The sequence below is a fragment of the Clupea harengus genome, chromosome 22 (assembly GCF_900700415.2).
Source record: "Clupea harengus chromosome 22, Ch_v2.0.2, whole genome shotgun sequence".
NCBI classification, from domain to species: domain Eukaryota; kingdom Metazoa; phylum Chordata; class Actinopteri; order Clupeiformes; family Clupeidae; genus Clupea; species Clupea harengus.
Window position 1 is genome coordinate 23333399 of NC_045173.1, and position 21901 is coordinate 23355299.

At 45.0% G+C, this 21901-nt stretch overlaps 1 protein-coding gene across 5 annotated transcripts in view; it reads left to right on the plus strand.

The window, feature by feature from the left end:
• The window catches only part of tnk2b (tyrosine kinase, non-receptor, 2b), a 59692-nt gene extending 43426 nt beyond the window's left edge, over positions 1-16266 (plus strand). For 4 of the 5 annotated variants that reach the window (XM_031559506.2, XM_031559507.2, XM_031559505.2 and 1 more), the window contains exons 8-16: positions 379-525; positions 940-1034; positions 2494-2688; positions 3519-3610; positions 4123-4260; positions 7592-9057; positions 10072-10167; positions 11948-12075; positions 13927-16266. In XM_031559506.2, the coding sequence (XP_031415366.1) occupies positions 379-525; positions 940-1034; positions 2494-2688; positions 3519-3610; positions 4123-4260; positions 7592-9057; positions 10072-10167; positions 11948-12075; positions 13927-13933 (2364 nt within the window). In that variant the 3' untranslated portion in view covers positions 13934-16266. The remainder of the gene's footprint in view (positions 1-378; positions 526-939; positions 1035-2493; positions 2689-3518; positions 3611-4122; positions 4261-7591; positions 9058-10071; positions 10168-11947; positions 12076-13926) is intronic. The other variant, XM_031559508.2, reaches the window with a different exon arrangement.
• Positions 16267-21901: the final 5635 nt, after the last annotated feature.

Sequence of the window (21901 nt, forward strand, 5' to 3'; positions counted from 1 at the left end):
CATAGATGCACGACACACCTACACGGGCATAGATGGACGATACACCTACACTGGCATAGATGGACGACACACCTACGCTGGCATAGATGGACGACACACCTACACGGGCATAGATGCACGATACACCTGAACGGGCATAGATGGACGACACACCTACACGGGCATAGATGCACAATACACCTATAAGGGCATAGATGGACGATACACATATAAGGGCATAGATGGACGATACACCTACACTGGCATAGATGCTTGTGCACCTCCTTCATGTTCACAGCACAGGAGGTATACTCATCCAGCTGTGGAGAGTATAGATAGTAGTGACAGGATATTGGCTTTTCATCAAATTGTGTGTGTGTGTGTGTGTGTGTGTGACAGATCCTCCATAAGATTGATAAGGAGGGTGAGCGTTTGCCTAAGCCAGAAGATTGCCCTCAGGACATCTATAACGTCATGATGCAGTGCTGGGCCCAGAAGCCTGATGACCGGCCCACCTTCGTAGCCCTACGAGAGTTTCTGGTGGAGGTAAGGAGAGTGTGTGTGTGTGTGTGTGTCTGTGTGTCTGTGCGTGTGTGTGCGTGCGTGCGTGTGTGTGCATGCTTACGCTTGTGTGCGTGTGTGGACTTGAACAGTCTTTAAGGACCAATCTAAAATTGGAGGTGATCCTGCTTTGAGGATGAATGTTTGACTCAAGGAGTGGTACTGTGTGTATTCACCATATTCATTAATATAAGATAAGCATTTCAGAATGAGTAAGTGTATAAATAAATAAAAGAAATCCAGACTTGACAAATCTTGTGCTATGGGTTTTGTGCCTTTGTGACTGCCTCAGAATGAGAAGGCCTCTCACTTCTGTTTGTGTGTGTGTGTGTGTGTGTGTGTGTGTGTGTGTGTGTGTGTCTGTGTCTGTGTCTGTGTCTGTGTCCGTTTCTGCTTCAGACCTTGCCAACAGATATGAGAGCTCTACAGGATTTTGATGAGCCAGACAAGCTGCAGATCCAATTGGATGATGTGATCACCATCATCGAGGGCAGGTGTGTATTTGTGTCTCTGCTGATGAGCAGAGTGGATGTGTATGTATGTACATCTTCGTGATTCAAGCACTAGGAATAACAGCAATGAATGTGTGCAGCCCTTTAATAAATAGATGGAATTACGTTTATAAGTTCAAACAAGAGCTCAGCACATATTTGTAAGAACCACAAATTCAGGTGCTGTCGTATCCCATTAGTGCCACAGCCCCTCTCCCAGAATGATCTCAGCTTTGTCCGATTGATTTGTTTTGGACATTTAATTAATCGGCGTTGCATGATGCTACAGATACATTAACCAGTCGAACAGGTGACCAGGTCAGTGTGTGTATTATGTGGCTCCAGAGCCCCGTGGATGGTCATTCTTGATTGCTTTTTTTTTTTTTTTTACATTTCATTGATGGGCTTTGCATTATGCTACAGATATATACGCACTGACCCGTCATCTGTTCGATTGGTTAATACATGTGGCTCCGGGGCCCCCTGGAGGGCCGTTCTGGCTGTGCCTAAGGTTGTGGTGTTCACTCATGTTGAGCAGGGCACGGGCCATTGCCCAGCCATATATGTCAGGCCTAAATTAGAATCCCACAGCATATATGTTCACAGCATCTATCCGACCAACAATGTTCAGAGCTGATCCGCGTTGAGCTGACTCTGCAGTGGTCTGTGTAATGTGCTGTCCTAAACAGTGATGTTTGGGTACCTCTGGATAGAAAGGATGGATGGCCACTAGGGGGCAGCACAAATACGGTGGTTTTTCTGTTGTGGTTTTTTTTCCCCACCATTCTGTTGCCACAGTTTATTATTGGGTGTGACCTTATATATATATATATATTAGAGGGGCGACAGTGGTACAGGAGGTAGAGAAGTCGGTTAGTAATCAGAAGGTTGCTAGTTCGATTCCCTGTCGAAGCGTCGAAGCGTCCTTGAGCAAGACACTGATGTGCAGTGTGCCATCAGTGTAAATGTAAAATGTGTATACATCCTTGTAAGTCGCTTTGGATAAAAGCGTCTGCTAAATGACTAAATGTAAATGTAAATGTAAATATTTACTTGAGTGATGTGAGAACACTACCATAGTACGGGAACTTGTGTGGAACAGTGAAAGAGTACACCCCTAATCACTCACAACAGGGGGTGTGCTGTATCATGTTTAGACTTGCTGTAATCTCTACATACAGATCAGATCTGTCTTTATTTTGGAGGTCTTTGTTGTCAGTGTGTGTTTGTGTGTGTGCGTAAATAGTTGTGTGTGTGTGCAAGTGTGAGTTACTGTGAGTATGTTTTTATTCTTGGTGATGAGTAGAGTTTAGCTTTCATGCGTTGTTCCTCTTATAGCTAATCATGGCCCTTCCCGATGCCAAGATCATGGGTTCATTTGTGTGTGTGTGTGTGTGTGTGTGTGTGTGTGTGTGTGTGTGTGTGTGTGTGTGTCTGTGTGTGTGTGTGTGTGTGTGTCCAGAGCGGAGAACTACTGGTGGCGGGGTCAGAACAAGCGCACGCTGAAGGTGGGTCAGTTCCCCAGGAACACAGTGACCTCGGTGGCTGGCCTGTCAGCGCACGACATCAGCCGGCCTCTCAAGAACAGCTTCATCCACACGGGCCACGGAGACTCCAACCCACAGCGCTGCTGGGGCGCGCCCGACAAGATTGATGAGTGAGGAGCACACAGTCACCTTACACATACACACACACACACACACACACACACACACACAGACTGACTTACACTTACATACACACTTATTTATTCTCGGCCTAGAAGAAGAAGCTAGGCAGTGAAAAGCCAGTACTTCACCACTGACCCTACAGCCAGTCTTTAGCTACTGTTTAGTCCCTTGACCTGAAATAACATAAGAAAGGGAAATATGGATGACTTTTTGCCATGTTACCTGTACACTATAATATTCTCTACCTTTCTGGCAGTTGTTGGCTGATTGATATGAGGCTAGGGATTAGGTATTAGTCCCTCTCCCAAAATGATAGATCCCGGCTTTGTCTGATTGATTTTTTTTTTTACATTTAATTGATGGGCTTTGATTTATGCTACAGATATATACACGCACTGGCCCGTCATCTGTTCGATTGGTTAATATACGTGGCTCCCGGAGCCCCCTGGAGGGTCGTTCTGGCTGTGCCTAAGGTTGTGGTGTTCACTCATGTTGAGCAGGGCACGGGCCATTGCCCAGCCATAGTATATGTCAGGCCTAAATTAGATTCCCACAGCATCTACCGCAGTGTCGTAATGTTAAGTGTGTGACAGATATCCTGTGAGCTCCACACTTTACATTTAGTCATTTAACGTCTTCTAAAGTGTAAAGTGTGAAGCTCACAGGATATCTGTCACACACACTTACGTTGGTAAAAGAAAAGGATTTTGTCCATCACAGAGCAATACAAAACATCATTACCTTTTATTTGGTCCTTTTGTCCCCCAGACTCTCTAGATACAGTGAAGGACTAATGCCATTTGCTTTGTGTTTGCAGTCTGTATTTAAGCAACCCGATGGACCCCCCAGATGTGCTGGGCCTGGACCTCGGCACCGCCCGACCCACTCAGCTCCCTGGAAGAGCCAAGAGTGAGTTCCCCAGCATGTGTGCACACAGCCTCTTTTTCTGTTTTCAAATGCAGCCAGGAGCCAGGAGCAAGCCTTTAATCAAAGTTGCTGCTTACCACTTCAGTACTTCATTTTACCGCCTTTGAAAAGATATTATTGAGATTTTTTTTCTCTCTCTCTCTCTTTCTCTCTCTTTTTGTTTGTTTGTCTCACATCTGCTGTTGTTCTGTATGGACATCTTCCTGCACATGTCTGGCTTCACATGGTGACATCTGACTTTCTTTATGCCCCCCCCCCCCCCCCTCCCCTTGTTCTTTATTCTTTCCTTTCATTTATCTTTTATCTTTATAATATCTTTTATATTTATCTTTTCTTTTCCACCATCTGTCTGTATTTCTATCATTTGGTTTCCATTTGCTTTGCATCTCTCATGGATCTCTCTCTGCCCCCCCCCCCCCCCCCCCCCCCCGCTTCCTTCCTGTTTCTCTCCCTCCCGTCTCTCCCTTTTTCACTCTATCATTCGGGGGGTGCAGAGGAGCCACCCCCCCCTCGCCCCCCCCAGCCGTCTCTGCTGGTCAAGAGTAAGTGTGGCCCCTCGCCCTCGCCCTCAGGGCAGTCGACCCACTGCTGCTCCTGCCCCCTCTGTTCTCTCCTAGCACCCCTCCTCAAAGGTACAGCCTGAGCTCTCTCCCCTCTCCACTTCCCCTCCCTCCCCCCCCCCCCCCCCCCTTTCTCTCTGTTCTCTCCTAGCACCCCTCCTCAAAGGTACAGCCTGAGCTCTCTCCCCTCTCCACTCCCCCCCCCCCCCCCCCCCCTCTCTCTCTTTAAGTCCGTGAGCCTTGTACCCAAGCTTAGGCCATTGGGTACTATTCAAGGTGGCAATATTCTAATATGTATATTCTGAAAGACAGATATCTGGTTATCACATTTCGGCATGATTGCAGTTTGGAAACAGTGTAGCTTATCCTCTGCAGAGCCCCCTCAAAGAAGATGCCGCTAATGACAAATTTACATCAAATTATTCTATAATTCTTAATTAATTGACTGAGTTGTAATAAAATGCAAAACTAAATACACAGTTTTTATTTGGTTTATGATACAAACATATTATTTTGAAAATACAAATCCACTTAAAATTCTGTAAAAAAAAATAAATAAATAAATAAATACAGTCCTGGTTAGACACACAAATGTCCTGAGAATGTTGTATGATCATCATTATACTGGGTAACATTAGTGAGCCACATTCAATACAAACTAGTCTGAACAAATGTGCAAATAAAAGTCTTTGATATGTCACAGATTACAGATAAGTCTCACCATGTGGTTATGAAGGGCATCACATCCTATGTGTTGTCAGGCATACACACAAGAGTGTCTATGTCTACAGACCCGATGCCTCGGAAGATTTTAAGATTTTTGGCATATTCTGCGTACATAAGCAACATTGTATATGACCGGATTGTTATTATACTAATTAGAATCTTTATAATACAGTTCTAGACTGTTTTTGACAGCAGTTAATTGCAAACTAATGATGGTATAAGTATCACTTCTTTTAAAGGTACAAGATTGCGGTTAGGCTAGGGGTAATCAGTGAGGGGTACTGGAGCTAGCAGTATAGGGTACTGGCACACAGACCAGCTTCCTAAGAGATGCCTCCCATATTATTACTCCATACCTAAACCCATATGATTCATCTGAGGGGAAGGGAAAGATAGCTGACTCCAGTCATTACAGACCAGTTTCAATACTAAGAATAATTTCGTAAAGTGGTACATGACCAAATCTACAAAATACATCTGCAAAAATGATTTGCTATATGAGCTTTAGGAAAGCGTGTTGAACTGACAGATGTCTGTGCGACACTATTAGGAGGGAAATGTATGCAGGGAAAATATGTGGACTAGTTCTGTTAGACCTGCAAAAAAGCCTTCGACACATTCGACCACAGTACTCAAGAGGACTTAATAGCTCCTCACTTAGGTGGCTGGAGTCATACCTGTCAGGGAGAGACAGACAAGTAGATGTAAGCAGCGTATTATCTGGGGCCATGGCAAATTCCTCTGGCTCCCCAGGGCAGTGTACTTGGCCTGTTGCTCTTTCTATTGTACACCAACGATATAAAGCCGCCTGTCCTAGTTTCCCCTTTTTATATGCTGATGATTCAGCTTATTCTTGTATCTCATAGAGATAAATCTATATAGGACATTTTAACAGACAGCTTCATCATCAAAACCTGGCTGACAGAAAATACACCTACACCTAGGTAAGACAGTCAGTCCTGTTTGGAGCCGTAAATAGGCTACTAAAGGAGGCCAAATTGGACATTAGCACAGAAGGAATATCATTTACATCCAAGACATTAGGTACTTACCTCGGGTGCGTCCTACAGGGGATTGAAAGCCCTGGGCTGAGTAAATACTGCAACCAGATTTTTAGCTAGGAAAGCAAATCTTCTAACTAAGTAATGTCCCACTAAGTGAATATTCACAAGTGAATATGCCATCAGCTCGTGGGGACTCCTTAGAAATCCTTAAAGCACAAACTGCAGGCTGCCCAAAAGAAAGTCATTCTGTTGTTTAGCACCAACTTTGTATGGTTCAAAAGAGAGCGCCAATGTATTTTAATTCTTTAAGAAACCATCTCACAGACACAATGCAAGAGGTAGTCAGTCTAATCTCACCCTACACGGCCACAGGACTGTGATGGGTAGGTGCTCTTTTATCATTATCGTTATGAGGCAGTGGAATGGAACAAACTATCCTTGTTAATTAAAGATATAAAAAATGGGGTTTAAAGATTATTATTTCTCGAACCACGAATGTGATGCACTGCAACTTGTTATTTATTTAGATTTTTATACTTAATTCATCTATGTATATGGTATTACCTAGCTAGTGTAAGCTACTTATTTTGGATTGTATCATGTCAATTCTCAATGCCTATGGGGAGGGCTCTGAAATGATTCCAATAAACCTTGGCCACCTTTTATGGCACCGACCGCCCCTCGTACCTCACGGACTATATGCATCTCTTTATTTCCTTCCCTCTTTCAAGACCTTGTTGACCTCGTCTCTTTCCCTGTGCTAACCTGTGTGTGTGTAGAGTTTAGTCGCACACTAAGTTCCCTGGGCTATCCTGCTGGACTGTGTGTGGTTATGAAGCATGGATGTGGCATTAGGCCTACTGCAGTTTGAGTCTGTGTGAAGCCAGTGACAAGACCACAAGAGCTGAACCACAGCAAAACAACAATTTATTTGTACATTATGAAGCTTGCCTAACTTAGTTTACATACATATAGTTATGCATATTTGGCTCTTAAATCCCCACATAGGTATTCCATGGTCTTTTTAGTAGCTATCTTTCCATAATTCTGCTGCGTTTCAGCAAGGCTTTCTCTTTGTGTATACAAGAGACCTCAGCTTCAGCGCTGTGAATGCCATGCTTTATCAGCCGATCTTCCAGAGCCCCTATTGTATCCTTCAGTATAAGTGGTGGTTTTTTGAACACAGCTGACAGTCCCATCATCCACTAGTTGCTCTTGGCGTGGAGTGTTATGTCTGCTGTATACTGCATAACCTATACCTTGGGGCACCTTAAATGACATGTCACATTGGATGGCTCTTTGCTTTAATGGCTTTCAGGTTATCATGGCCTTGTCACAGTGATAAATGTCTGTCGCGAAAAGTGTGGTGTTCTAGCAAAAGGGCTTTTCACAGCCGCCCCACATGGGATGAAAAAGACAGTCAATCAGCCAGAGCAAGGGCACTCACTTTCACGTAAAGCCATCATTACTTGCTTGTCATCTGTAAGCCAGTTGAGAAATGTGATTTGTTCTCTTCCTCTCTCTCTCTCTCTCTCTCTCTCTCTCTTCCTCTCTCTCTCTCTCTCTCTCTCTCTCTCTCTCTCTCTCACACTCTCTCTCACACTCTCTCTGTCTCTCTCTCTCTCTCTCTCTCTCTCTCTCTCTCTCTCTCTCTCTTCTGTGTGCGTCTATAGAGCCTTGTTATGATGCTGTGGCGGAGGATGAAGATGTGACCCCATCAGGTCTGAGAAAGCTGTCCCTGAAAAAGCCAGGGGTGAAGGGACTCAAACTCAAACCGGCCGCCTGGGTCTCAGCCACCAAATTCGGGGACCGGTCCCCCTATGGGGCCAGAACGCCCGGAGGCAGCACACTCAACGAGGTGGCGCTCATTGACTTCGGGGAGGAGGTCCCCCCACCTACACCGTCTCCGTCCCCCATCATGGAGGCCCAGATTGCCTCTCTGGCCAAGTTGGCTCTGATGGCAGAGTCTCTCCTGGACCGAACCCCGCCCCAGAGCCCCTCTCGGTCTCTGCCCCGCCCCTTACACCCCACCCCTGTGGTGGACTGGGACGCCCGTCCTCTGCCTCCCCCCCCAGCTTATGACGACGTGGCTGAAGACGAGGACGACATTGAGGTTAGCTCCATTAACAGCATTGACCCCCAGGAGCCGGGTCAAGGACATGGCTGCAGTCGGAGCGCCAGCTCTCACACCCCCAGCTTGACTGCTGGGGAAGTCCTGAATGAGAGGGCCCTTGTGGAGGACAACCTTTTCCTGCCCTGCCGGCACACCCAGGGCTCCAACTTCTCCCAGTCGGCCGAGATCTTCCAGGAGCTGCAGCAGGAGTGCATGAAGAGGCTGAACGTGCCCAGAGAGATGGGCCCGCCAAGCCCCAGCCAGGACCTCCACCGCCAGATTGTCCTGTCTGTCTGCTGTGATGACAAGCCTCAAATCCCGCCGCGCATCCCCATCCCCCCACGCCCGCCAGCCAAGCGGGGCTCTGACTACACCCGCTGGTCCGGGGAAGTGTCAGTCGAGGACGACAAGGAGTGTCCGCCTCAGATCCCTCCCCGGGACCCCTTCTCCCAGGCAAGCTCGCGCACCCCCAGCCCCATGGCCATGCTCCTCGTGGGCTCCCCCCAGCAGCGAAGCCTGGGCCCGGGCATCGGGACGGGTTCAGCCTACCTCTCCACCTCCCCAGGCAAACTCATGCCCACCACACAGAGCTTCGCCTCTGACCCCAAGTACGCCGCCCCCAAGGTCATCCAGGCCCAGGGCAAGGAGAAGGAGCCCGCCAAAGTGCCCTGCATCCTGCCCATTGTGCGCGACGGCAAGAAGGTGAGCAACACGCACTACTACCTCCTGCCCGAGCGACCGACCTACCTGGACCGCTACGATAAGTTCCTGAAGGAGGCGGAGGGGTCGGAGGACAGACGACAGCTCAATACTGCCACAGTCAGGCCCATGGTCCAACAGCATCAGCCGACGCCGCAGCAGCAGCAGCAGCAGCATGGCGAGTTTAAGGTGAACTTCTCCTCCAACAACAACAGCAGCCTCGCAGGCTGTGGGGCAGGCAGAGGGGCTGTGAAGAGCTCTCCAGGCCTGGTAGGGTCGGGCACAGAGGGGCCAGCCGGCGGAACCACCACAGACCGTGTCCGACAGGTGAGCACCAGTGTGTGTGGGGACAGCTCTTAAGTGCTCTTAACCATAAGCAGAATCATTTGTGATTTAAGTCATACTATTTTTTGGTTTCACTTTTAGAAGGTGGATATAATTGAAGTCAGTGGGCTTACTCAAATTGTGTCTGTTGCGTGTGAGGGGGACAGAAAATACCTGTTTTAAGTAGAAGTGCCAATCAAGCAATATGTAAACATGGCGTCTGTCTGTTAGAGTATACCTTGGAGGGCAATTTGGAGTTTTGTGTTAAAAAACTGTGCTTTCTTTTTTTGTCTTTGTTTTCATAAACAACTCAAATCATAACAGAACAAAAAATATCTTCTTTTGGTGCTATAATTGATACCGTTGGGAAATGTGGCCCTGGTCTGTTAATTCAAATGAGTAGAAACAGAAGACCTGCTGGTCTAGTCCTACAGTGCACCATGGAACAGCACAACTTAAATGCCACTCCCCTGTGAAGTGTTCAGGACTAAAGACACCATTTGCAAGCGCCATCATAACCATGTGTTGACTATCTACACACCAGTCAGGGTTATTTTGCAGGTAAATGCACACACACACACACTGCAGGCATTTGTTGGTGTTTGTCAGTAGAGGGCACTAGAGAACAGCATGGCATATCCTCAGTGCTGCTTTCGATCTTCCCATTGGTCAGTCAGTCAAAACAATATGGAAGTACAGTTAATTTCCCTCTCCTAGTAGAGTACAGGTGTGTGTGCCAGGAGGTAGAGAAGTCGTTTAGTAATCAGAAGGTTGCTAGTTCGATTCCCTGTCGAAGCGTCCTTGAGCAAGACACTGAACCCCTAATTGCTCCTGATGTGCAGTGTGCCATCAGTGTAAATGTAAAATGTGTATACATCCTTGTAAGTCGCTTTGGATAAAAGCGTCTGCTAAATGACTAAATGTAAAATGTAAATGTAGAGTGCAGGTGTGTGTGCCAGGAGGTCGGTGAGGCACGTGTCAGTGATGCCTGCATGTGTCTCTGCTCCTGGGTTACAGGTGCAGGAGGCGGTGCATGGGGTGACCATGGAGGAGTGCCAGACAGCCCTGCAGAATCACGGCTGGAATGTGCAGAAGGCTGTGCACTCCCTGAAGGTAAGACAACCACCTACAGGTACACTGGGATGCAGTATACTGCAGAGGCTTTCTCCGAAGGCTGCGGAGCAGAAATACAGCTTATATACAGTGTATATATATATATATATTTATATATATGTTTACCCCCTCACTTTATTTCAAATGTACAGTCAATAGAAGCAACCTCTAAATGTACAAATATCCCTGTCTGTATTTCCAAGTGGTTAGGCATATGTGTTGCTTACAAGAATTGACATCTAATGTGTAGATATATATATATATATATATATATATAATTGCATAGAATCATTTTGCAACAGTAATGTTTGTATGTCTTTGTGTCCTCACATCAAGTGTTGACTGAATGGACATAACTGTGTGTGGATCTGTCTATGATTTGAGCATACAGCATGGCTGTCAGGAGTTCCGTGGCGTCACCCTCTCCCTCTCTTTGTGTTGAGCAGGAGTCCCTTGAGTTGACTTGCTAATGTGTCCCAGCTGATAAGATTGGACCAAGCAATGTTCTGCGTTAGGCTAAGTCCTCACATTCAGATGTTCTAGCTCTTGTGTAATTCATCAAGGGTTCAAGACTCTAGTAAACAGGTTAGATATGGGCTGTCTTGTAATGTTTTTTTTTTTTTTTTTTGTAGGTGAATATTTTTTATTCACTTTGAGGTCTGAAATAAGTTGTGATTTTGGCGTTAGAGTTATTGTAACTTGCGTCAGTCAGAATATGTGTGAACTGGACCTTGTTCTTTACAGCATACCATTATTTAATTTTTTGGTGTCCTTTTAAATGTCAGACGGGTCGTTGGACTGTTCTGCTTGACTACACTGATCAAGGCCAAGGCCAAGGCTTCTCTATACAGTAGTATAGAGGTTGTTTTGTTTCGTTTCTGTCCCCGATCCTAACTCTGTCCAGGAAGTTCTCAGTTATGTTTTGTGTGAGCAGATTGGATAAAGAAGAGGAGAGAATGTAGCTCCCTTTTTACATTTCAAAATTGTTATTCCTCTCCGTTGTTGTTCGGATAATTGCCTTGCCTTTATGTAAGTAGGAAAGTTTGTTTGTTTGTCTTGGCATTGACATCACTGAATGACCTCAGATAATCAACACTTCACAACTGCTGCAGATTTTTGTGATGTAGTGTTTTGATGTCAGTTTAGTGCTTCTGTGCTGGTTGAATAGTTATTTTGAACAGGCTTTTTTTATTGCTTTTCTCTGCAGTTACATCATGTGACCTTATTATTTTGCTGGCATGGAAGATTTTGAAGCAGTAATTTGAACATCGAACCCAATTGCCCTGTATATAATAGCAACTGTGATTAACTCTACTCCCATTCACACCAGGGGATTTAATGCCATTGATCGTTTGACTTGCCCTTTCGACTTTGCTGCATAATGGAGATGTCTAGGGTTCTATGGGCATTGGCTCACATGTTTTCATTTGAATGGGCCTCTGGCTTGAGGATGAGTAGATCATCACTGATTCTCACCTCATGGGTGTGCTGTGCTGTTCCGTTCAATATTGGCTTTGTTGACCTTAGAACAGGACAATACAATATAGTCAGTACAGAATTGAATTCATTTTTATTCTCTCCTCAGTCAACCATTGGCATGTGTTCAGCCATTAAACACAAGCACACTTTCAGCTGGTGAAATAGATCATGTCTGAAGTATGTTTTGCTCTTCCCCGCTTTCTCTCTCTCTCTCTCTCTCTCTTTCGCTCTCTCTCTCTCTCTCGCTCTCTCTCTCTCTCTCGCTCTCTCTCTCGCTCGCTTTCTCGGTGTGTGTTTGCAGGTGGAGCAGCTCTTCTGTCTGGGGCTGAAGTCTCGAGTGGAATGTCTTAACCTCCTGGAGATGTTTGACTGGAACTTGGAGCTGGCGAGCACTCAGCTGCTGGACACGTACGGCGCCGTGAAGCAAAGGTTGGTGTTGGTGCACTAGCTCCTCCAGACCGCTGTCATTATCATGCCCCAGCTCAGCTCAGGCACTCAAAAAAATCATCATATTATAATAATTAAGACCTTTGTCAGGTTTTTAATGGCACACACGACACACTGGAACACACACGTGCATATATGGAGGCGACACAGGACACACACACACACACACACACAGGCCTGAGGTCGCGGTGAATTTATTTTCTGCTTTTTCCCATCCTGGACTGTCCTTCCTCAAGGACCCCCCAGGAGCAGTGGGCAGCTTTGCAGCGCCCGGGGACCAAGTCAAGTGAACTGTCCATCTTTGGTCAGGGATGGACATGAGTTCTGTTATTTTTGCATGTTTTTACTGTTGGGGTTCTTAGTGGAGGAAACCCCTTGTGAACACGGGGAGAACATGCAAACTCCACACAGAAAGGCCCGGGAGATAGCCCACCTGAGCACTGTGCACTCTGGGGAGGACCTGCCCCCCAGAGCCAACAGCGCCCCATGGGGGAATCGAACCCATGACCTTCTTGCTGTGAGGCAGCAGTGCAAGCAACTGAGCCACAAGCTGAGGTCCCCAATACAGGGTGCCCACAGTTCTGGAAAAGTCAATGAATTTAATCATTTCAATTTCTTGGCCCTCACCTCAGTATTCTGGAGAGTTGTACGTTTTTGGTGTCGTGTAAATTTTTTTTGTGGCTTTATTTGGTGGTGACGAGACTAAATTGCTCTGTGATGGTTGGTGCTTCGAAGATTCTATGTTGTCTGCCTTAAGCAAACTTAAGTAAGGCTGTTTCACAGGAGTGAAGGCTGGGTAGTATTAGTCTTGCGGGATCAGGTCTAACTTCAGGACTCTGTTAAATGTTGGCGTTGAGAGCAGTGGGTCCCTGTGGTAATTAGGCTGCCGTTCCCTCTAAAAGCCACCTGCAACTTGTCAAAAGCGCTGCTCACCTATGTCGTTTTTCTGCTCGAATCTCTCCCACTGCCTTGAGTGCCACCTTCACAGGACATTTGAAACGTTTCCTCCACGGTAGTCCCCAGATGTGCATCCTAAAATACTTCTGGCTGAGCAAAACACGGGCCAGTATTGACGGGTAACTTCTCGAGTAACACTTGCTGAGCCCATCTTACACTGCCAGCCGCCTTTGGCCCATGGCCAACAATAGTGACACAGCATTTTGCCTTGGTGGCTTTTCATTATGATTATAAGTGTTGCCTTCATCTGCATCAACGGCAGCAGAAATGGTTTTGGAATGACAATGAGATGGCTTTCTAACTCAAGGACTCTCCAGTGGTGCGCTCTCCAGTCTGCTGCTCTACGTACCGGTAGTCTAATTGTGCCCCAGGACCCGCCCTCGGATCAGTCTTGACAACTGAAATGTCCAATTGCCTGTAGGTGCGCAAGTAGTTAAAGCAGCAGATGCCCAGACAGGAATAAAGCATGCAGCTAAATTGTGTGTTCATAAGCACCACGTAGGTACTTCTCAACACTGTTCTTCAGTCTAGACATGACAGCAGTTGCCACTTATGCGATGCTCGCGCCGATAATGCACACCTCAGCTCAGACACAACACAGACACGGTGCAAACAGACAAGCGGCTCCTGCTGGCCCCACTGCCTGTAGCCATACAAATGGGAGACGCAGTAGACCTCCAGACAAAAACTTTATTGAGTACCCTCTGTTGACAGTTTTAGTGTTGATGCTTAGGAACTAGACTCTGAGGAGGCAGTCGTGATTTAAGAACGGTTTATGTGTAAGAATTGAATAAAACAAAAAAATACAGAAAAGTGCCATTTGGAAGTTTTTATGTGTATTTGCAATTTCAAGCAACTATCTATTTGCATTTCCAGGCGATGACCGTCCTCTAGATGTCCTCCAGTCTTCCTCATGTACTTGATTTGGTCGCGGTCCGCCGGAGGTGAGCGCCACTGCGAAGCCCTCGCTGGCAGCACAAAACATTTGGACTGGGGTGTGCCCTCTTCCCCTCTCAGAGCCTCAGAAGATGACCATCCAGGACACTGCCTACTCCCTCCTTCACAAGACTGTTAGTTCACACCGCACAGCCATGTGTGTGTGTGTGTGTGTGTGTGTGTGTGTGTGAGAGGTACTGCTGCGCCTGTCGGGGGTGTTCTCCTGTGTGTCAAGACTTTCCCCCACGGAGTCTGGCCCCCTGCTGAAAGCCGGCCGGTGCACTGCTGCGTTCCGGCGGGAACCGAAGTTCATCCAGCCCAGTTTCTTGTCCCACGAGGACATTAGTTCAGAATCCAGGACAGCTGGTCCCTTTGATTTGGCCTCTTTTCCCGGCCTTTGAGAGTTCTATATGTTAAGTAGGAGAGAGATTTACAGAGATTTATAAGAGTATGTGTGTGTGTGTGTGTGCGTGCGTGCCTGTGTGTGTGTGTGTGTGTGTGTGTGTGTGTGTGTGTATACGAACGTAATTTGTTTGGATTTGAGTTGATATATTTGCATCAGAAATGTTCTGATCATTTTTTTTTCTGTCTTTTAAAGTATGACACTTTATTTGGTGTATTGCGAAAAGGAAGTTGTAAATCAAGGTCGGAACCCATAGAAGTTTTAAGTTCTAATGTTAAAAAAGGTATTTGTTTCATGTTCTGTTGTGTTGTGTTGTGTTGTGTGTAGAGTGTGTCTGTAAGACTGTGTTCCCTGTTGCCCTCTCTTTCAGTGCTGCTCCTGTGACCTAATGCACTCCTCTCCCTTGGCACCAAGGTCTCCACCTCTGAATTCCTCTTTTGTTGTTCTTGCTGTGCTTTCATATCTCCCCCTAGTCTTGGTAAGCCCTCAGCACAATAGTACAACACAGGGTTTTAAGTCACTGTGGGCCGTCGCCCTTCCTGTTTTACAGTATTAATATTTGTACACAAAAGCACACAGTTGAAATGCCGGCACTGTTCTAATGGTATCTTTTGCTGAAGTACGTCCAAGCACAACAACAATCCTCCAGACTACACAAGGGTCGTTGTTTTTTTTTAAATATTTTGGTTGTTGTTGCGCCAGAGGTTCTCTGATTTCTTCATTGAATAGCCTTAACTGGGTTGTCATTTGTTATATTTAGTGAGCCTCCCAGTGAAATGTATCCCACAAATCCACAGTCTCCCTAAGAACCTCAGCAGGTGATGCCTAAGTGTAGCATATTTTGTGTCCGAGTATCCGAGTAGCTTTAGCTTTTCTTCCAGTGTATCATCCTCTACACAGTGTAGTGGGTTTGAAAGTCAGCTCTTGCGAAGTGGAGGATCTGATGATCCATGGATGGCTTCATCTTTTCATCGACTGCTATTATTCATTAAGCAGGGCTGCTCAGATAGTGCAGGTGCTTAGCTAACCCACCGCCCTGCTCCGTCAAACAGATCTGACTGGTTTCTTCAGGTCCACTGCAGTTTGTATGCTGAGCTGTCCAGCTGTTTGGAAGTGATGTGTGTGTGTGTGTGTATAAAACTCTCCATTCACTATTTTCTGTAGGAAATGGCTGAGATGATTGTCTGTGCTAAACACCTCTAACACTGCAGCGCCTGCCCGCTGTTAATGCAGTGACCTGTGTGTGTGTGTGTGTGTGTGTGTGTGTGTTTGTGTGTGTGTGTGTGTGTGTGTGTGTGTGTGTGTGTGTGTGTGTGTGTGTGTGTGTGGCTTCTTCTGTCTGCATAGAAAGGCTCTCACTGTTTCCTCACCTGACCAAACAGCCTCGACAGGACACTGAACAAGTCTTTGAGAAGGTGTCTTTGAGCCTAGAAGACCACTGCTCCCATCTCCAGAACAACCACCAGCTTGCTTCCATTGATGTGAACAATGAGGCAATACATTGTATTTGTGTGTGTGTGTGCTCTCGCGTATTTGACACCCATGATTGGAGCATTTATCGACAAAAAAGTGAAAACTTGTCTCAGTCTTACCTGATTCTCGTTTTTTATATGTACCAAGCTGCTGTTGTAAAAGTACTGAAATGACCTTGTGGGAAATGACCCCGTATTTGACTTTGTTTCTTTGTGTGCTTTGTCGTCTTTTTTGTCCTTTCTGCAGTGGATAATTCCTCCTGTGTTTCAAGTGTTTTGTTTTCAATGGTTGTACAAATTATTTTTCTGGGTGTCTGAATTGTGGCATAGTGCTGCCATTTTGAAATTTATAAATATATACATATAAAATGTATTTTTTATTAAAATAACTATTTTTTATCTTTTTTTCTATGAACGCCTGTTGTACTTTCTCAGCAAGTCAGCAAAGGCACTCACATCAGAAACATAAAATCACAAGATGTACTCACGCATACATGGAGAACTGACTACAAAGAAACAGACAACCATATTTTCTGTTGCCAACCATTTTCCTCAAGAGTGCTGTAACATACTGTGATATTTAGCATCACCGTGTGGATGGGTTTCAAGGAACTAATTTTCATCTTTCAAACAACTCATTTGCACAGAGTTAAGTGCCCTGTTAATGGAGAAGAAACAGCAACTCCACAGAATGTTAAGCCCCCTACTATTTACTCCTGAGACTGTGACAACTCTAGAATACTTCATATCTTAGATTTGCAAAGCACACAGTTCTACTACATTGCCTTTTTTCACTTACCCTGTAGTTGACCTTATCACTGAAACTAACAGCAAACCCCATAACTTTTTCAATTCCTCAAGCCATTCAGTACCAACTGCCATTCCATGTAATGGGCCCTATCTGCGGTTAGTGATCCCAATACTGTAAGGGTACAGTTGGAACAGTCTAGGAGCTCAAAATAAATAAAAGTCAAATTATGGGTGAGATATTTATTTATAAATGAGTGCGCGTAAAATTAAATTGCTGCCCGAGTGCTTTAGCAAATTATGAAGGGATAATTTATTTGATATGCATATAACTGGTCACTGGTATACCGGTAACTAAAATTGTTGGGAAGCTACGAGTCAGACTTCAAAACCATTTAATTTGCAATAACTGGTAATGGATCATAAACATAAACAACAACAACCTATCTTCAAAAAAAAAGGAGACACTGATGGGCAAATGCACTCTGTGTACATACTGTGGACTGCTCTCCATCCAGTCATCCAAGCCTTCCAATCATCTCCCAGCACTAGTGTCAGGACCTCACCCATCAGCTGGAGGCCTGGCGTGGAGTGTCTTCAGAGCTGTTGGGTTTCTTCATGTAGACGGGGGGAAGACCTCTGCCTCAGGCCGAGTCCTCAAAGCAGCTATCGATCACCTATCGTCTGTGAATGACAGGCTGACAGATGCTCAATATCAGTCCGGGACAAAAATGGGGTTTTCTTTTTGCCCAAGATTTAGACCCAGGATTCATTTTCACTTCATAAAGGTTTTTTGGCGGGGGGGGGGGGGGGGGGTTCGGGGGTCAGTGTGGGATCATCGGATCATTTGTGATGTAATTATAGGGTAATAAAAGGTTTGACGTTTTTCATTATGTTGCATTGATTTTTCTTTTGTAGCTGAAGCATTTGTATGATCAAATACAGTTTTGGCAAACCAGTGTCTGCAATCTTGAGTGTTGCTGTGAGTAGTAGAGCATGCCGTCAATGCTGTGGAAGACCATACTGAAGTTAGCTACATTCTGTGCTTCAGTACAAGTGTCCAGTGTGTATGGGACCAGACAACGTGCGAGGGATTGTGTGCATGAATATAGATGGAAGAAGTGTTGGGAAAGTATCTGTGTGTGTGTGTGTTGCTTTGGCTGTTGCTGATTGTATGTGTGTGTGTGTGTGTGTGTGTGTTGTATATCTTTTAACAATGGAACATGGAGTTATGCCTACTAAATCTTCTTGTTCTCCTCTAAAACCTTTGCAAATCACTGAGTTTCAGCCCCATCCATCTTAGTGATTGGTGCTATTGTCTGAATGTCCCTGCATCCCTGCAAATTATTAATACCTGTCTGTGGGACTATTATGGGATGCATGACGTACGCTGTGAATTATTGGTGTATTTCTCCGAGATGTTATGCACAGTGCAGTGCAGCAGGAAAGACCGACTTGGGGGAGGTAGCTAAACTTATCTTGCCGCTGGGAAACTTCCCCTCCAGTTCATATGTGAGGTTTTTGCACAGCATTTTAGGTGTGTCAATTCATGCCTGTGGTGTAAAAAAAAAAAAAAGCTCTCCAATAGCTGAGGGGATTAAAAGTTTGCAGACCAAAATGAAAAAGAAATCCAAGAAACCTTAGCTGGTCATGTACTGATGATTAGCATGACTTTAGTGATGCTTTTATTAATTTATTAACACCCTGCCAAGCTGGCTGTTGTTTTTCGTCTCAGCAAGCCGTAAGCTAAGTGTACCTCTCAGGAGGCATTACACTGTTATCTCATAGAGATACTTGACTGCTCAGTGTCTGTGAAATGTCAACTCACTGCCTGCTCTGCGACACATCTGCTCTGAAGCGTAAAGGCCATATTAGTGAGGGACGCAGTGGCTTTCTTGATTTCTCTCCTCCTCTATGGCCGGTCCTCCCTTGGAAAGCTAGGTTCATCCTCGGGTCAATCTCCTGCTCCCCTCGGTTTGTTTGTTTGTTTTTAGTGGCTCTCTGCTTCGTCCAGCTGGTACTTTTATGTCCCGCTCTCGTGGTTGGTGCTTCGTTCTTGTCTTCCCTTAATGTGTTTTAATCTGTCTTACTTCCCCCCCCCCCCCCGACACCACCACCTCTACAAGAGTTGAACCCATTGAGTTGCAGCCAGCCGAATACCCTTCTTTTTTTTTACCAGTGCCTGTCTTGAGCCAATGTTTTGGTTTGTCTGTTCTGGACTACTGTAGATATATGCCGGTGCAACATGGCGGACTCTGTGGAAGTGGACCCTCTCCCTATGTAGACATGAAAGGCTCATTGTAGGATAACAAAACCACAATGATTCATAGTTACATGTAATTAAACACTAATGAAAACATAATTCTGAATACTATATTCCATTCGTACTACTAATAGATGCCACTGGAAACGACACACTGTGCCTTTAAGTCCACCTGCTGTATGAGCTTGTCTTGTGACACACACACACACAAAGATGACTTGTCAAATAAGAAACCATCAATATGGAAACTTACTCAAGGAAGTCCACTCCATTGATGTTTAAAATCTATTGCCAATGTCTAAATACTTAGATGTCATATAATATTTACTCCAGTTAGCTTAAAAATTAAGCTATGCAACAAGTAAGCCTATATCAGGCAACATGTACAGGTCTAATCAGTGCCATCATCTAGATCTCTATGAATATTTGGGCGTAAGCTTAAGAAAATGGCATTCGTCAACTAAAGCGAAGAATACATACGAAACATTGATCATAATAATAATAATAATAATAATAATAATAATATTAATAATAATAATAATAGTCATTACATTATTGTTCTGCAAAAACAAGGTCAACCCAATAATGTAATAGCTTCCAATAGTGTAATAATGATTACATTATTGGTACCAATATTATTACTTTATTGTTTAAGATATTTTAATATGGAATGCCCTCCCCATCCACATCCGTCAGGCTCCCACCATAGCATCATTCAAATAAACCCTCAAAACTCACCTCTTCAATCTCGCCCTCACCTACTAACCCCTGCTCCCTACCCTCCACTTCATGACTCATCTCGCACAGCTTTTTACTAAAATGTTCTGTTTGTTTGTTTTGTTTGACCCTCTGTCTTTTATATTTTTGCTGTTGTATTGTTGTGTTTGTCTTCGCACATGTAAAGCGTCTTTGAGTATTTCGAATTATTATTATTATTATTATTATTATTAAAGTAGTTACCTCCTGCATACTGTACATTTTTTTGATCAAAGGGCTGTTTTTTGCCTGTGTGTGTTCTTCCCTTTGCATCTGATTGCCATAGTGCCTGAACTAAGCCAGAAGTCTAAAGTTCCAGGAAGTCGTGCACAACAATAGGTACTTCAGAGACCTGCCACTGTTATCATGCTGTGTCCTCTGATCAGTGGTTATTTCACAGACCTACATTTCTGAATACATTTCCTCTCTTTTTCTCCTTTGCTCCTGTATGTATGTATGTGAGTGACTCAACCCAAAAATCTACGTGTGTGTCTGGGCAAAAGCTGCACTACAGCAAAGTAAGAGTCTAGCGGTGTCTGAGTGTTTCTGTGTATGCGTGGTGTAACAACCCGGCTCTTAGGCTTGTTACAAGAAACCAAAAGTACCAAAAGTTTGTCCAAAACGCAAAGGTTTAATTTACAAAGTTCCAAAGTTTCAGTTCACAATCAAAGTTCCAAAGTCTCAGTTCACAATCAAAGTTATCAAACAAAGTTCTCTTGCTCCCTTCCTCTCTCGCTCTTAGCTCCTCGAATGCAGGAAGTGCCGGATCTTTATAGGGGAGGGACACGCCCACCCAGGTGGTTAAATCACCGGCACCTGGAAGACAAAGACTTAACACAGCAACACACGCGTGCACTCAGTTTACCACACGCAGGCACTCAACTGACACACACACCTGCAGACAAAACAGGCAGAGCCGACGAGCCCAAAAAGGGTTCGTCACAGTGGGAAGATAGACAGACTAATTACAATGAATGTGTGTCATTTGGAACCATGACAAAGAGAGCTGGGCCTGTGTGAGGAGGAATGAGAGATGGGGGGAAACGTGTCTGAGAGGGCGAGACCAAGTAGGACATAGAAAAGTGTGTGACACTGAATGGAGATGAACACAGCGAGTATTTATGACTATGTGAAATATAAAGGAGTTTGTGTGTGTGTGTGTGTGTGTGTGTGTGTGTGTGTGTGTGTGTGTGTGTGTTAGTTTGTTTGTTTATTTGTTTGTCTGTCTGTCTGAGTGTATTGTTCCTATGTGTCTTCATACATACATTCTCAAAAAGTTTAGCTTTTCTGTATGAATAGATTGTAACCAAAATGAAACCTATGGAAGAATATGTTTGTGCAAACGAGTTTATTTTCTTTATAGTATGCATGCTATTGGTGTCGTCTGTTTATCTCTTGAACTACAAAGAAAATGTGTGTTTATCTATGGGAGTAAACATTTTTATTTGTGTGTGTGTGTGTGCGTGTGTGTGTGTGTGTGTGCGTGCGTGTGCGTGTGTGTGTGCGTGCGTGTGTGTGTGTGCGTGCGCGTGTGTGTGTGTGTGTGTGTGTATGTGTGTATGTGTCAGTGTCGGGTAGAGTGAGGATGAGAGAAACTGCCAACTTTCTAGACTGTTAAACACATGTTCATGTTTGACTCTCAGGAGTAGGCACAGCAGGCAGCTCGTCTCCAGTGTGACTGATGTGTGTGTGCTGCTTTTTGGATAATCCATCAGCCAGGGCCGCACATCCCCATGTGGTCCAGCTCTGGAGATCAATTTGTCCTCTCACTCAGTAAGTGCTGAGGCACTACGAAATCCAGTGCACACAATGCACTCTTAGTAAACCTGAATTTTCCTCCCACTGAGTATTTGTGTGTGTGTGTGTGTGTCTGTGTATACCCAATACTGTAAACCCAATAGAGTTAGAGTTCTTGTCCTCTTTTGCGTCAGAACACTGGGTTGGAGGGTGTCTCTCCATTGAATCTTGGTTTTGACTATCACTCTTTTCCTTTACATCCTTTCTTTCTCAGGCTATTTCTCTCTCTCCTTTCGCTCTCCCTTTATCTACACACCTCTCCGTTTCCCTCTTTCCCATCTCTCGGTCTCGTTCATCTCCCTCATCCATCTCCCAGTCCTGGTGTTAAACCCCTTGTGTACACGGAGGCCCAGGTGGGAGCTGACACTTTGTGTGTGTGTGTGTGTGTGTGTGTGTGTGTGTGTGTGTGTGTGTGTGTGTGTGTGGTGAGAGCTGACAGTGCACTTTGGATGGGAGCCAAGCTCAGCTTGAGCTAAT